The sequence below is a fragment of the Oncorhynchus kisutch genome, linkage group LG12, assembly GCF_002021735.2.
Source record: "Oncorhynchus kisutch isolate 150728-3 linkage group LG12, Okis_V2, whole genome shotgun sequence".
In the NCBI taxonomy this organism is placed as follows: Eukaryota; Metazoa; Chordata; class Actinopteri; order Salmoniformes; family Salmonidae; genus Oncorhynchus; species Oncorhynchus kisutch.
Genome location: NC_034185.2, coordinates 26,700,433 through 26,717,776, shown reverse-complemented (window position 1 = coordinate 26,717,776; position 17,344 = coordinate 26,700,433). Strand labels below are relative to the sequence as shown.

General features: G+C 41.1%; 1 protein-coding gene across 2 annotated transcripts in view; it reads left to right on the top strand.

Moving 5' to 3' along the window:
* Window positions 1-15,490, top strand: part of LOC109900792 (protein cornichon homolog 3) — a 48,278-nt gene extending 32,788 nt beyond the window's left edge. Inside the window, exons 4-7 of one of the 2 annotated variants that reach the window (XM_031837247.1) lie at window positions 4,126-4,238; window positions 10,696-10,839; window positions 11,411-11,439; window positions 13,986-15,490. In XM_031837247.1, the coding sequence (XP_031693107.1) occupies window positions 4,126-4,238; window positions 10,696-10,839; window positions 11,411-11,439; window positions 13,986-14,005 (306 nt within the window). In that variant the 3' untranslated portion in view covers window positions 14,006-15,490. The remainder of the gene's footprint in view (window positions 1-4,125; window positions 4,239-10,695; window positions 10,840-11,410; window positions 11,440-13,985) is intronic. The other variant, XM_020496614.2, reaches the window with a different exon arrangement.
* The last annotated feature ends 1,854 nt before the right edge of the window (window positions 15,491-17,344 follow it).

The window sequence follows — 17,344 nt, the reverse complement described above, 5'->3', positions numbered from 1 at the left end:
TATACATGAACGTGTGGAGGGCTTCACATCAAATCAAATCAAATCACATTTTATTTGTCACATGCACAGAATACAACAGGTGTAGACCAACAATGCAGTTTAAAACATTTCAAAAAGAATACCTATAAAACTAAATAAGAATAAGAAATAAAAGAGTGGTCTATATAATTAAAGAGCAGCAGTAAAATAGCATTAGGGAATAGCATTAATCCTACGTACAGTAGCTCTCGGCCGGTGCTTCTCTCCTTCTCCTTCTCTGAAAGCTTTTTTTATTTTGAAATCGTTACATATTTTAGAGTTTTCAACAGTGCACATCTGTGGCGCTAAGGAGCACAAATCCTGGTATTGTTGGTATTGCCTAGGATAAAACCTTCTGTATGAGTCAAACATAATAACCTTAAACCCCTTTCCGTGTGTTTACACAAACACAGAGCTGGAAACAGGGCTTACACCGTGAGCATTCAGGACTCAAGACATTGTATTTATCTGCACTGTGGTGGCAATCACATTGAATTTCAGGTTGACTACGCACATGAATACAACTACTAATCCTGTTGTATTACCGTATTGATATCCTTAGTCTTCCACCACTATGTGCCAAAATAATCAATGGGATACGCTTATGACTAACACACCTGACTCGTACCATAATCATATCCACAAAGTTCTATAAAAACTATTCAGAGCAGACGCAATTTAAACTAAGGCTTTCATTTTTGACTTGACGCATTAACGTTTATTGGGTAGGCTCCTAGCGTCCTCCAAATGTTTTATTTCACACAGCGTTCTTTTCACCAGATGAAAGATGGCGCTGACTTTTTGGGGGGAGAGACACTGTATGTGGCCCAGCTAGTGCTAATGACTACTCTGTAATCTCGGTACTCACTCTTTGTCAGACTCTAACCATGTTTGGAGCTCCACTCTGATGACTAATAGCTGCTGAAGCTGGATTCATTAAAGTGACCGATGGCAGTTTGCCACCATGTGTTTGACACCACTCACTCAATATGGAAAGCTTATGTACAGTAATGCTATCAAACACATGACATGGCACAAGATCAGTGAGTAACGTTTATGATAATTGCCCATGTATATTTTCTCCCTGGTGGCGCAGCGGTCTAAGGCACTGCATCTCAGGGATAGAGGCATCACTACATACCCTGGTTTGATTCCAGACTGTATCACAACCGGACGTGATTGGGAGTCCCATAGGGCAGCATACAAATTGGCCCAGCGGTTAAGGGGTTGGCCGGGGTAGGCCATCATTGTAAATAATAATTTGTTCCTAGTTAAATAAAGGTTAAAAAAAACTACAACATTTACAGGCTAGCCAGTTGCTCAATGACATTGTGAAGCCCTGTGGGTAATTGTTTGGAGCTGTCTATGATTGCCATATTTTACTGAGTTACAGTTCATATAAGGATATCATATGACTGTGAATACAGATATGCATATGTTGGTCACAGATACCTATAAAAGTAGGGGTGTGGAAAACCAGTCAGTATCTGATGTGAACACCATTTGCCTCAAGCAGCGCAACACATTTATTTCGCAAAGAGTTGATCAGGCTGTTTATTGTGGCCTGTGGAATGTTGTCCCACTCATCTTCAATGACTGTGCGAAGTAGTTGCATATTGGCGGGAACTGGAACACACTGTCGTACACGTCGATCCAGAGCATTCCAAAATTCTTCAATGAGTGACATGTCTGGTGAGTATGCAGGTCATGGACGAACTGGGGACATTTTCAGCTTCCAGGAATTGTGTACAGATCCTTGAAACATGGGGCTTTGCATTATCATGCTGAAACATGAGGTGATGGCGGCAGATGAATGGCATGACAATGGGCCTCAGGATCTCATCACAGTATCTCTGTGCATTCAAATTGCCATTGATAAAATGGAATTGTGTTCGTTTTCCATAGCTTATGCCTGCCCATACCATAACACCACCGCCACCATGGGGCACTCTGTTCACAACATTGACATCAGCAAACCATTCGCCCACACAAAGCCATACACGCTGTCTGCCATCTGCCCGGTACAGTTGAAGCCAGGATTCATCTGTGAAGTGCACACTTCTCCAGAGTGCCAGTGGCCAACAAAAGGGAGCATTTGCCCACTGAAATTGGCTATGATGCCAAACTACAGTCAGGTCAAGACCCTAGTGAGGAAGACGAGCATGCAGATGAGCTTCCCTGAGACGGTTTCTGACAGTTTGTGCAGAAATTGTTTGGTTGTGCAAACCCACAGTTTCATCAGCTGTCCGGGTGGCTGGTCTCAGACAATTCCACAAGTGAAGAAGCCAGATGTGGAGGTCCTGGGCTGGCGTGGTTACACGTGGTCTAAAACGATGTTGGAGGTGGCTTATGGTAGAGAGATTAACATTCAATTATCTGGCAACAGCTCTGGTGGACATTCCTGCAGTCAGCATGCCAATTGCATGCTCCCTCAAAACTTGAGAGATCTTTGGCATTGTGTTGTGTGACAAAACTGCACATTTCAGTATGGCCTTTTATTGTACCCAGCACAAGGTGCACCTGTGTAATGATCATGTTTAATCAGCCTCTTGATATGCCACACCTGTCAGGTGGATGGATTATCTTGACAAAGAAGAAATGCTCACTAACAGAGATGTAAATAAATGTATGCACAACACTTGCGAGAAATAAGATTTTTGTGTGTATGGAACATTTCTGGGATCTTTAATTTCAGCTCATGAAACATGGGACCAACATTTTACATATTGCATTTATATTTTTGTTCAGTGTATATTTAGAGCTCTATTTTAACTAACCTAACACAATGGTAAATCTAAACGCAGGCGGTAGCACTATAGGTTCAGGGGTGTGTCAGAAATATTTGTAATATTTTCACTATTATTGGCGCGAAAGGGCTGGGTTTTGATGAATTAACAAGTTGTGGGTGTGTCGAGGCTTGGTCCATGGCGAAATATATGGTTGCTTTAGGTTGTGTATTTACTGTCTTTTATGCATGGCCTTTGATTCAATTCCAATTTCAATGTTAGTCCGTAATAGTTTATCAAATGGCTTACAGAAACAAAATAACAAAATTTAGACCTATCCCATCTTTGCTAAATTTGCAGTTCACATTGTTCTAAGTAATTGCATGACTTCAATAGCATTCACACTGATACAGGGGCTAGGCCTACTGTAAATTGCATTATGGTTGAGCATGGACATGCCAAACATTGTCAATAAGCAAGATTAAATTCATTATTGATAAGGCCTAAAAAGAGAATAAATAATTCTAATCAAATTTGAAATAAAACTAAACAACAACTTGTTTTAAATAGGCTATGCCACACTTACAGGCATATTATTTTCTCCCCGTGGGCATATAATATTAAAACAACTCAGACTATGGAGGATTTAATGGACCTCCAAAACGGTACCTGCATGGCTAAAATAATGTGGGCCTGCCTACAATTCATAGATAAAAAGGGAATGTTAGCTCACTGTTTCACTCCTCTCAAACTTGATATTTTAATAAAGTTTTGGGGATTAAGATTTATTTCCAAGAAGCTTCTGGAGCCAAACTCTTTATTGACAGTCTTTTTGATTACTTCCAGATTGCATTGGGTCAACAAAAAAGCCGCCATTGAGATGAGGGGAGGCTATGCTTGGTTGTATGTTTCTAAATACGAAGTATGCAGGCTTCAAGTCACATTAGGCTACTCTTTTTGTAAATGTTTTGTTTTATTTGTTTGTCTTTTTATTTCTATTTTCATTTAATTTTACATTTTTATTAACAACAAATCAATACAAAAAGTACATGGGGACATTAGGCTACTCTTGTTCCATAGGCTGTGTTTCCGCTGTCAAAATTCATGCCATAAAACCAGCTTTTAGCACTTCGGGTCATGTTTTTAAGACAGGTAAAATAGCCGAACCTGGCGTTAGGGCTGGAAAATGCAAGTGCGCCAGTTTTTGCATGACAAACTGTGTTAGACACAAGCACGGCCTTAACGTCATGTCAAATGGTGATGAATAATCTGTGAATGAGAAGATTTGATGTGAAATGACCTCTCTCAAGAGCATTTCACTTTCCCTCTTACCCCCCCCTTCCGTTCTCTCTCCTTCCCTCCCTCCTTCTCTCCCTGCCAGTTGGTGCTTCCAGAGTATTCTATCCATGGGCTGTTCTGTATCATGTTCCTGTGTGCCCAGGAGTGGCTGACAGTAGGCCTCAACATCCCTCTGTTCTTCTACAACACATGGAGGTAACTATCGAAGCTAGACTAGTCTTTTCTTGTCTTTCTTTCATTTTGTATGATGCCATTAATTCAGTATGGTTCCCAGAAGATAAGCACTTATTTATGTATGTAGGTATTATATTATGTATGTATTATATTATGTATTATATATGTATGTATTATATTATGCGTGTATTATATTATGCATGTATTATATTATGTATGTATTATATTATGTATGTATTATATTATGCGTGTATTATATTATGCATGTATTATATTATGTATGTATTATATTATATTATGTATGTATTATATTATGTATGTATTATATTATATGATGTATGTATTTAACGACTTGAGCATTTGTCATTTGACAGACAGGCTGTTAGTGACTTTGGTTATGATGCACTGAAATCTCACCTTGAAAATTGGTCACTTGTCAAGGCTTCCTCCCATGAATATGTTGTTTTCTCCCTTCTTTGGGCTTGTTGTTGTTTCGTTATTTGATTGAATCACTTGCAGAACTCTGTGATTGTTTTGCTCAGCCAGTTAAAGTTACGCAGCAGCACTCACTGTTTCATTAATTGCAGACTCTGCCAGATGCCCAGTGGCTACAGATGCTGTTTTCTCTACACATCTGAGGGGAGACAGGGAGAGGGGGGGGTGAGAGAGAAAGAGAGGCACAGAGACAAAGATAGAGGGATGAAGAAATAAAGAGAGTGATACAGAGATATGGGGGAGGGTGACCCACAGCAGCTACAGATCTGTCCATTTCTGTTTTCCTTCCCAGTGAGCACAGCTGATGCCTGATGTCTTCAGCGCGTCCCCCTCCTCTCCTCACCATCAGCCCCCACTGGCTCTGCCTCTCTGCCAGCCTCTCCTCCCCACCTCCACATGCAGCAGGGGCTCAGTGACACACAGGATAGTAGAGAGGTTTAGATGTAGGTTTAGCAGCAGCAACACAGTGGAATGGAGCACCACTACCTGAGTAGCGGAGATAATGTATATACTGTACATGCCGATTTAAAGCAGTGGCTACATTTCTGAGAAAGACGTCTCAGTTTAAGGCCAATTCCAAAGCTTCGTCAAAAGAGGAGGCTCGTGGTTCTCACCCACTTCCATAGACTTACACAGTAATTATGAATACTTCCGGAGGACGTACTCCAACCTATCAGAGCTCTTGCAGCATGAACTGACATGTTGTCCACCCAATCAGAGAATGTATCTTGTACCGAAAGCATAACCTACAGCTAGCTAGAACTGCAGTGCATAAAATGTGGTGAGTAGCTGACTCAAGAGAGAGAAAAGAGAGAAAATCGTTACAGTTTTGTACAAATTAATTTATTCCTAAATGAAGGGAGAGAAGTACAGAGAGAAATACAGAGAGATTTTGTCATTTTTTTTCAGTTTCACTTACAGTACTCAGCTAGCAAATGCAGCTAGCTAGTTTAGCCTACTGAAACACCCTGCTCAAACAGCTATGACTATCCAACACAACACTGGAACTCTTCCAAGTCAAGGCAAGCGTTTGGTTTGACTAATTTATTGCCACCGGGGCCCGCCGGTGTAACTGCTTACAGTACACTGTAACGTTACTGCACAATTGTAGTGGGTTTACTAACGCGTTAGTTCTCTTAGCTATGCTGACTATTACGTTACTTTAGCTAATATGGTGACAACGATGTAGGCTGTGTGTAGCGGTTTGGCTTGGAAAGGTTTTGTCACCTGGTCACATACAGCTGATGTGTTGTGCATTGAAGTCCACAAGTGAAGGGAAGAAGTGAAAGAAGGAGAGCGCATAACGTAGATGCAAGAAGGAATAAAACATGGCTGTGAAAGAATTCAACGGGGTGTATTCAATCTTTCCGATTCTGTTGAAAAACGTTTCACAAACAGAAGCAAACGGAACAAAACGGGGATAAACATACCTGAATTTATCCAATAGAAACTCTCGTTTGCAACTGTTGGACTAATGATTACACCCACTATCAGCTAGATGCAGGCAACAATGTGCAAGGTGGTATTGATTTCACTGTCTATCCATGTGTCACTGTCACATCAAATTTGTCTCTCGACCTGTGTGCACCTACGTTGTAAGCTTTCATTCATAGGCATGATGGGTATAGGCAAAATTTGAGTATCATGTAGTAGCCTAAACCTATGACTGTTACATTGAGCTGGGTCATTGGAATATGAATGACAGTCATCCAATATGATGTAATAGAAATAAGGCCATGCTCATTAAAACATTTTTTGTCATCCCTAATCTGAAACGGCACTGACCGCCACTGTTCTAAATGGTACCAGATAGGGGTTATTAAGCTTGTAACCATAGCGTAACCCTTTTTTGGTGCTATTGAAGGTTCAATAAAAAACCACGCTCATAAGGTTCTAAATGGAACCTGTATGTTGCTATAAAGAACCCTTTCTTAAGGTTCTATAAAGAACCATACCATTTATTTTCTATATAGCACCAAAAACATTTCCGCTATGTTTACAACCCTATTTGGGGCTATATAGAACAATTATTTATGGTTCTTTATAAAACCTTTATGGAGAAGGGTTCAATAAATAACCTTTCAAAATCTTAAAGGTTCTTTGTAGATTATTTTGAAGAACCACACAGGTTTTTTTAAAATTCTGGTCAGCCATATTATATTGTTAACATTAAATTCTTATTATTGTGTTCACTGACAAGTTGAATCAAGTGAGCTATCTCTGGAACAGCTGGGGGTCCCTGAGGAGAGAACCACAGACTGATTTAGTCAACTGTTCTCAATTGACACAAGGCCATACATGAGTCTTTCACAAGACACCGTCACTGGCCATAGTCATATATCATTATCACTTGTAGACTTCGGTGCACAACACAACAGCTGTCTGTGACCAGGTGAAAAAAAAACAACTTCATACCATAACCGCTACACACAACCTACATCATTGTCACCATATTAGCTAACATCATAGTCAACATAGCTACAAGAACTAACGCGTTAGTACACCCACAATCCAACCCATGTGTACAATCACACAGTAGTGTACAGCAAGCAGTTTAGCAGTTACACCCGAGGCCCCCGGTGGCAATACATTTCTAAAACCGAAAGCTTACCTTGAATTGGAGGTGTTGGATAGCCTTAGCCAGCTAGCTAACATACGTATCTTTTTGAGTCAGGATGTTGACCAGGCACAATTAGCTAGCATAAGTGAAAGTTTGAAAAAACCTTTTTGAGTCAGCTACTCACCATATTTTATTCACGGCAGTAATAGCTAGCTGTAGTTTATGATTTCAGTACTAGATTGATTTTCTAATCCTTTGATTGGATGGACAGCATGTCAGTTCATGCTGCAAGGAAGATGTCCCCCGGAAGTCATCATAATTACTGTGTAAGTCTAAGGAAGGGGGGTGAGAACCATGGTTTTGTATAGGTTTTGTATTGAAGTCAATGTACCCAGATGAGGACAAAAGCTAGTTGTCCTCCGGGGTACACCATGGTGCTACCCTACAGAGTGCTGTTGAGACTACTGTAGATCTTTAGTGCAAAACAGTGTTTTAATCATTAATTTGGTGATGCAAATATATTTGGTATAGTTCTATCTAAGAAGGATAACTTTCTAATGTTTCACAATTTTTATTTTATTCAATTCACTGAGTAGGATGGTCCTCACCTTTCTCCTCTGAGGAGCCTGACATGTAATATAGTATAATAAGTAACAAGATAACACAACACATTAGTGGAATGACACATTCACTCACTTTTGCGCAAAAAGAGCTATATGCAAACCATACCCCAAAATATTGTAATGAGCTGCCTCCCCTACATTTTAAAAGAGCAAATAAACATTTTGTGAACTGTAAAGAACCATTGAAGAGCTCAAAGGTTTCTTTGGGTTATTATGGATCCCCATAGAACTATCACCCTTCCAAAAGAACCTTGAGGAATCTTCTTTTTGTGTGTGTGTGTACAGTAGAAGGGATCCCGCTCTCTCTGTGTTTTGAGCTGAACACATCCTTTAGCACACATACGGTACAGACAGCTGCTCCCTATCCCCCACCATGGCCCCCTCACTGTCACAGAGAGGGATGTCTTTCTCTACAAACCTCCATGTGGGTCCCTCTGTCTGTGCCTGTAGCTCACGCTACCGCAGGTGCTGTGGAGCCCCACAATCAGGTAGAGTCAGTCAGTGTGTTGTAGAAATATAGGCCACCCCACAGCAATGAGTTATGGTGTGCTGTGAAATAGGGCACTACTGTCTCAGGTGGTGCTTGTCCTAACAGTAGAGGTACTATATGACGCAAATGTGTTAGTGGAGTGACTTACCAGATGGTAGTAGTAAGAGTAGTAGTAGTGGGTTGAGATTCAGGTTCAGCTGGGTTTTTCAGGTGTTACTAGGTGCATGAGTAGAAATGGAATGGGCAGAATGGTTCTGATTTTGTATTATTTATTTTTGACTAACCTTTATTTTATCAGGTACATTAAACTGTCTGGCAAGACATTCTCTCACACATTCTCATTTACAGCAATCTTGTTCTACATGAATTTCAAAAGCCCTGTCACAATTTATTTAATAGTCTGTCTAGTACAAACGACTTATAAATCATTACTGAATAGTTTGTTAGTCATTAGCAAACTATTGGTAAATCATTATAAACCATGTGTTCATGTATCTATTAACATAATTAAATACATGTACAGTGCCTTGCAAAAGTATTCACCCCCTTGGTGTTTTTCCTATTTTTTTGCATTACAATCTGTAATTGAAATAGATTTTTATTTGAATTTCATGTACTGGACATACACAAAATAGTCCAAATTGGTGAAGTGAAATGTAAAAAATTACTTGTTTAAAAAAAAGGGAAAAGTGGTGGGTGGGTATGTATTCACCCCCTTTGCTATAAAGCCCCTAAATAAGATCTGGTGCAACCAATTACCTAGAAGAAACACAATTAGTTAAATAAAGTCCACCTGTGTGCAATCTAAGTGTCACATGATCTGTCACATGATCTCAGCATATATACATCTGTTCTGAAAGGCCCCAGAGTCTGCAACGCCACTAAGCAAGGGGCACCACCAAGCAAGTGGCACCATGAAGACCAAGGCGCTCTCCAAACAGGTCAGGGACAAAGTTGTGGAGAAGTACGGATCAGAAACTTTGAACATCTCACCGAGAACCATTAAATCCATTATTAAAAAATTGAAAGAATATGGCACCACAACAAACCTGCCACGGGAGGGCCGCCCACCAAAACTCACAAACCAGGCAAGGAGGGTATTAATCAGAGAGGCAACAAAGAGACCAAAGATAACCCTGAAGGAACTGCAAAGCTCCACAGCGGAGATTGGAGTATATGTCCATAGGACCACTTTAAGCCGCACACTCCACAGAGCTGGGCTTTACAGAAAATAAATAAGCAAACATGTTTGGTGTTTGCCCAAAGGCATGTGGGAGACTCCCCAAACATATGGAAGAAGGTACTCTGGTCAGATGAGACTAAAATTGAGCTTTTTGGCCATCAAGGAAAACACTATGTCTGGCACAAACCCAATACCTCTCATCATCCCGTGAACAACATCCCCACAGTGAAGCATGGTGATGCCAGCATCATGCTGTGGGAATGTTTTTCATCAGCAGGGACTGGGAAACGGGTCAGAATTGAAGGAATGATGGATGGCACTAAATACAGGGAAATTCTTGAGGGAAACCTGTTTCAGTCTTCCAGAGATTTGAGACTGGGACGGAGGATCACCTTCCAGCAGGACAATGACCCTAAGCATACTACTAAAGCAACAGTTGAGTGGTTTAAGGGGAAACATTTAAATGTCTTGAAATGTTCTAGTCAAAGCCCAGACCTCAATCCAATTGAGAATCTGTGGTATGACTTGATTGCTGTACACCAGTGGAACCCATCCAACTTGAAGGAGCTGGAGCAGTTTTGCCTTGGAGAATGGGCCAAAATCCCAGTGGCTACTGTGCCAAGCTTATAGAGCCATACCCCAAGATACTTGCAGCTGCAAAAGGTGGCTCTACAAAGTATTGACTTTGGGGGGGGGTGAATAGTTACGCAGTAGTTATGTGAATAGTAACGCTCAAGTTTTCATTTTTTTTGTCTTATTTGTTCTTTGTTTCACAATAGAAAATATTTAGGATCTTTCTTACATACAACATGTGGTATAAATCAAATGATACAACCCCTCCCCAAAATCCCTTTTTTCCCCAGTTTGTAAGGTAACAAAATAGGAAAAATGCCAAGTGGGGTGAATACTTTCGCAAGCCACTGTACCTACGTATATGCATAACCATGCATTACAATTCCTACAACCTTTAATCATGTACAACGTAATCATACGAATCATGAACAGTCAGATGTTTCATGTGTCCCCCTACTCATCCCCCATCTCTCCATTCTTCCTTTCATCTTCCCCTCCGTCCCTCCGTCTCTACGGGTCAACTACCCCTCGTGTGTCGTGTCCCTATTCGGTAGGTACTTCCACAGCCCCACAGACACTAAGGAGCTCCTCTACGACCCAGCCTCGGTCATGAACGGGGACACACTCAAGTTCTGCCAAAAAGAGGCCTGGTGCAAGATGTCCTTCTTTGTCCTGTCTTTCTTCTACTATCTCTACTGGTGAGTGACGAAGGGCACTTTCCACTGTGTTGTTTGGTAATGTGTTAGGATTTCAGACAATGATCATCGTTCACCTCAGTGACTATCAACTATACACAGTACATCTAGCCTAAGTAGAGTATAGTTGTTATTCCTCTTGTACATTTTTCCGATGTTTAGTACAGGCTTTTACATGCTTTTACAAGCATGTTATGTGCATATTGTTTTGTATTGCTAGGTATTATTACTGCACTGTTGGAGCTAGAAGCACAAGTATTTCGCTGCACCTGCGATAACATCTGCAAATCTGTGTACGCAACCAATAAAGATTTATTTGATTTGATTTGACCAGGGATGGGGTCAATTCCATTTCGGTTTAGCCAATTCAGGTAGTGATTGGATAATTTTCAATTCCCGAACTAAAATGCTTTAATAAAACGTTTTCATAAACCCATTAATTTCATTGACTAAGTTGAAATGGAATGGACCCCACAGTCCCTGGAGTACTCGCGACCTCTCACCAGAAGCACAGGTTTTTTTTCAATTGACCAATCAGAAGTGTTGAATGTGACTCTCCTCTTCTCGCCTGTAGCGTGTACTGGACCGGACCTTCCCCTAGTAGTGAGTCTCTTCAGTGGGTTTGTCACCTCGTGATACTGACCCCCTCACTGCCCCACAGTGCCCTGCCCCCTGCATACACCACCATACCACCCTGTGAATCTTTCTCTCTCTCTCTCTCTCTCTCTCTCTCTCTCTCTCTCTCTCTCTCTCTCTCTCTCTCTCTCTCTCTCTCTCTCTCTCTCTCTCTCTCTCTCTCTCTCTCTCTCTCTCTCTCTCTCTCTCTCTCCCCTCCTTTCTCATTCTCTGTTTCTCCTCACTCAGCGATACTGTAACACTAATGGACACAGCCTTTTCTGGAGAATGGGCCTCCTCAGGGAGAAACCTTTAACCCCTAACCTCTGACCTCCATTACTTCAGTCACCCCTGACCTACTGGTGCTTGTTACAGTGGAGGTGGTCACTCTGGTGTAGTCCAATATGGAGTCCAATATAACAACTGACCTCCATTGTTTAACCTTGATGAGATGTGCATTTTCTCCTGATGTTTAACCCCTGCAATGGATGTTATGTAACGTAACTGTATATGAATGCTTCCCTCTTTGTCTAATAAGTACCACTCCTAACTTGTTCTCACCCACTTCCCCACTTGTCTTTGGCATGATCTCTAACCCTTCCTTGCACGCGCACACACACACACACACACACACACACACACACACACACACACACACACACACACACACACACACACACACACACACACACACACACACACACACACACACACACACACACACACACACACACACACACACACACACACACACACACACTATTGAAGCTATTGAAGCTATTGAGCATCAGCTGAATAATGCTCTCCCACTCACAGATTGATGGGAAATCAAAGATTGACTCTGGAGGCCTAATCCTCCCAATTACAATGGCCAGGTTTGCTTCGGGTTCATTAGCCCAAAAGCCGTTTAAATATAATGGAACAGGAAATTACTACGTGGCTCTGATAAGGAAGCAGAGCTCCATATAAATGTTTATGACAAGCCCTCAGTGAGGAATATGTTATATTTGCCTGTGGAAGCCAAGCTACTGGGTGAATTGAAACAACCTCAATGACAGAGAGATGACAAGCTGACAGCAAGGACATATGTAGCATCTCTGTCTACCATGAATAGCAGTCTAAAGACGAAATGTGATGTCATTCACATCGTATGCCGTAATGTGATGTAATGATATAATGTTATGTTAATGCAGTGTCAAACTGAATGTAGATTCCAAGTACAGGGCTTGAAGTTTTCTTTTTACAGTACCAGTAAGTGGGAGATCCAGTAGCTAGAGAGTGTCTGTTCCACACATCTCCTCAGCTGTTGTTCAGTTTATTGTCTTACTGTTTGGTGCAGTGTTGAAGACCAGACTTGGTCTTCATCAAGTGACCAGGTGATTAAACCAGTCTTTTTTCACCTAACAGCTGAGTAATAATGGAAATGTTTGTACGGTAGAATAGGCCCAGTGATCATGTGATGAGCTACGATTTGTAGATACAGGCTACTAATTAATCTAGCTACAGCTCTGAGGGGTGATGGAGCCTGGGCATGATGGAGGTCATGATCTGTCTAAGCTGCCTCTGGGTCCCCTGCGTATGACACCTCCAGGCCACCATACGTATTGTGCGTCCATTATATTAGGAAACATGGATATTGATAACCCAGAACGACAGGTGAACTCAGGCTTCACCACAGCAGCAGGGATTAGTGTCTCACTGGCCAGAGGATACCAGAATGAATGCAAATTTCTCAATTTGGGAGAAGCTAAGTGATCATGATTAGTTAAAGCAGTAAATAAGCTACAGTTAGCTAGGAAGCTGAATTATTTTAGAAGATGTTTATTTACCTAAGGCTAAGAACAAATGTTAAGTATTGGCATCTGGGATATCTAGGCTTGTCTGAGCAGCTCACAAAATGTTATTAGGCTAACATGACTAATAGTTTGTAAAGAACAAAACTCTAGGACTGTCCTTACTTTATTAAACCATCAAATCGTATATTTCATGAGCAGTGTTGTCCCCGCTAAGACATAGACATACCTCTTAGTTCGAGCCCAGATCACCAAATTAATATTCAATATTTAAATTTGGTTTATTGACAAGCTTAATCAAGCATAACTGCAGCGGCCTCACATCAATTTCTTGCGCTTATTTATTTGCTCGTGTTTTGAATAGGCAAAATGTTTATCCTTTGTAGTTGAGAAGGCTATATGCAGAACATTAAAGGGCTCTTTTAATTGCAACTTCAAATAAAGAAACACAAACAAATATCAGTGAATCTGGCAGGCACCCAGGCATGGGTCATAAAAAAGACTGAACACACTACTATACCACACATGGATTAATCAGTTGTTTCTGAAACACTTTTAACATACACTTGAATGCTCCTTTCTTGAATGCTTATTAATTCCAGTGGATCAGTTTTAAATGGGATCATTTTTGGTACTGTTGATAGTTATTGTTTTTTGTTTTTACGGTTTGGTCCAATCATGTACTGTTGTCTCAGTCATTGATTTGTTATCTTGTGTTTTTCCTCCTCTCTTGTCTTCCAGTATGGTCTACTCCTTGGTAACCTCATAACAGCAGAACTCTCAGTATTTGAGCCATCCTCCGGATATCAGAGACTGTTTTCTGGAATTCAAACTAGCTAGCACAAAAACCAACTTTGCAGCAAAAAATAGCACTTTGGGTCACAACTTTTCTGTTTCGTCAGAAGGACAGTCGGTGGGTCTGGTCTGGGGGGAAGGGAAGGGAAGAATTTCAGCTCCAGTCCCCATTGTCTCCTCAATGTATGTAAAGGGACATTACTGTTTACAGTTCTCTATAGGTCAAAAGTCCTTTATGAGTCACAGTGACCACCATATCTACCTTTGTCCGTCACTGCCCGGCTAATGTCTGTACTTACAGCCTGTCCTGTCCTGGAGAAGTACAGTAGCATCACCACTACCGTAGTAGGTTACACAGTAGTGTTTGCACAGTTTGTCTCAGGCACAGCACATAGAAACACAGCACAGCACATTCGTGTTTGTCATCGGGACAAACAGGTCTTCTTCTTCACCCATCTGCCCTTAGAGTCTTACTGATAGTAGCTTCTTCTTCACTGGTGGGAAGGGGAGATGACACATCCTGTACAGAGACATGGTGAACCTTCTGTTCAGGGACAAGGAAACTGGGTCCGCGAATGTTGCATTTTTACCTGCTGCAATACAATACATGGCCTGTGTGTTCATATACATTACATACCTGTATGTGAATGGCTTTTGTGATGTGTGCATTTTCTGTATTCTTAACAAAATAATTTCTAATGGAAATATGATCTACGAAGAATCATATACAAATGGAATATTGTGTGATTCTCTGTGGTTGTAGTGTTGTTATTTGGTAGAGAAATTAAAGCTTGTTTTTTTAGAACTAGAAAAGCAGTAATTCTTTGCACAGTAGTGTAGGCCTATATCATTTTCTTGCCAAATATTTGCTATGTTTGATTGTGTTTCAATACTCTATAGTCTACCCAAATGAGCAAAGGTATCACTGTTTCCATAATGGACCGAATGTCATACTTATTCATTCACTTAAATTATTCATAGTCATTTAAAATGAATTGTTTCCCTTCACACTTTGTCCAAAATACTTTTCAGCAAATATAAGTGAATGGCATATCAGCCTCCACTGTAAGATGACTAATATATCAACTGAACGACACTGTTAATGTTCGAACTACCCCCTCTGTCATTACCATTAGCTAGCAGATGCTGCCAATAATGAAACGGTGTCTGAAAACAGCTATGGACTTCAGAGCTTTTGGCAATGCTGTTTCATTTGATTGTCTTTCAGAGAATTCATTGAGAATTCAATGCTGTCGGTTTGCCGCATAGTTCGTAATCATGCATCTTTGCGCAGAAGTTTTGCATTAACCTTTCCTCAAGGACAAGACAGGAATGCCCATATGGTTGTTTTCTTATTTAAGAGCATTTTGTATGTTTGCTGTGTATGTGTCAACCTAAGATGAATTTCAATAATTGTTTATGAAATAAAGTATGACTATTTTAAAATGTGACATCAGAGGCTTTCTCTTTTTGACATTTAATGTTAAAAAAATAAAGAAAATCCTGTCATGGTGTAGGTTTTTGAAATGGATAAAGGACTATAACCTATATCTACACACATGCATTTGTTGTTTCCTAATCTCAGCACCTAGAACTAAATATATCACCAGAGACTAGTTGTTTCCTGATAACAATATTTGATGCAATGACACTGTCAGAGTCCTACAGTCCCACATCTCTTGTCATCTCCTGCTGTATCCTGTCCACCTGTCTGGCATCTGTATCAGTTCCTTAATGTGGTTATGAAAAGGTAGGATTCTTTGTTCTTCTGATTTGTGTGAAGAGCAAAAGAAGCTGTGATTCCTGCTGTTGTCATTTGCAGTCCTTACCTGTGTGATTATACAACTGTGTGTGTGTGTGCGTGTGCGTGTGTTTTCATGCATGCTTTCTGAACTGTGCCCATGTCGCCAATGCGACGTGAGGGCGGCAACAGATAGGTGACAGCCTGTCCTCCCACAATACACCTGGGCACTCTCCAGATCACTACCACATGCCTCATAATTAAACTGCACTCAGACTGCCGTTACCCTCGACGTTCCTCTCCTCTCCCTCCCCCTGCATTCCCCCCTCGCTTCCTCTCTGCTCCCCTTGGCAGCATCTGACGCTCCTCACTTATAGCCGTGAAATGGCATTCAGCTCATGTTGAACGCCTCTGGCACTCAATCTCAAACTCACTTAACTGATTCTGTGCTCCCACTCCAAAGACGCCCCTTACCCAACTACAGACGGCTGTGTTGTACAGTAGATGTGCTGTACTGCATGTGCTAAGAGGCTCTGTACAGGACATCTCTTTTTGATCTTTTCATTTTAGAGAGTAATCAGGTGACTGAGATGTTAATATGTCATGTCTTGCTACACTGTAACGTCTCACCTCCTCCCTAAAAGTGAGTGACAGATTCCCGATCCCAGCTTTCTACCTACAGAGCCAGTCTGACCTGAAAATACAAAAGCCACCTGCCTGTTCCTGCCTGTTCCTTCCACTCCCTCTAACCCTGGATCTGAACACATATGACACCCTGTGCTGTATCTCCCGTCGTAACTCACCCCCGGTCCAGATCAGAGTCTGTCTCGTACTGTCCACTCCACTGGCTTTGGTTTACATGGGATACCAGACACAGTAGATGGGAGTCTGAAACAGTGTTATAAGTTATAACACTATGTATTTTTCAGAAGGAGTTTAAATAGATAAATAATTGAAATGCTAAAATAACTCTTGGCCTCAGCTGTAGATCAAAACGCAAATCTGAATGTGACATTAAAAGGGCATATAGAGTGCATTCGGAAAGTATTCAGACCCTTGACTTTTTCAATTTTGTTACATTACAGCCTCATTACAGACCCTTTTTTCCTCATCAATCTACACACAATAACCCATAATGACGAAGCACGAATGACGAAGCAAAAACAGATTTTTTGAAAATGTTCCAGGTTTATTACAACAACAACAAAAAAGAAATATCACAAAAATATTCAGACCCTTTACTTTAGCATCTATTACAGCCTTGAGTCTTCTTGGGTATGACGCTACAAACTTGGCACACCTCTGTCAGGTTCGATGGGGAGCGTCGCTGCACAGCTATTTTCAGGTCTCTTGCTTTGTGTTGGTTGTTTGCTTCAGGTCGTTGTCCTGTTGGAAGGTGAACCTTCACCCCAGTCTGAGGTCTTGAGAGCTCTGGAGCAGGTTTTCACCTTTACTCAGTACTTTGTTGAAGAACCTTTTGGCAGCGATTACAGCCTCAAGTCTTCTTGGGTATGACACTACAAGCTTGGCACACATGTATTTGGGGAGTTTCTCCAATTATTTT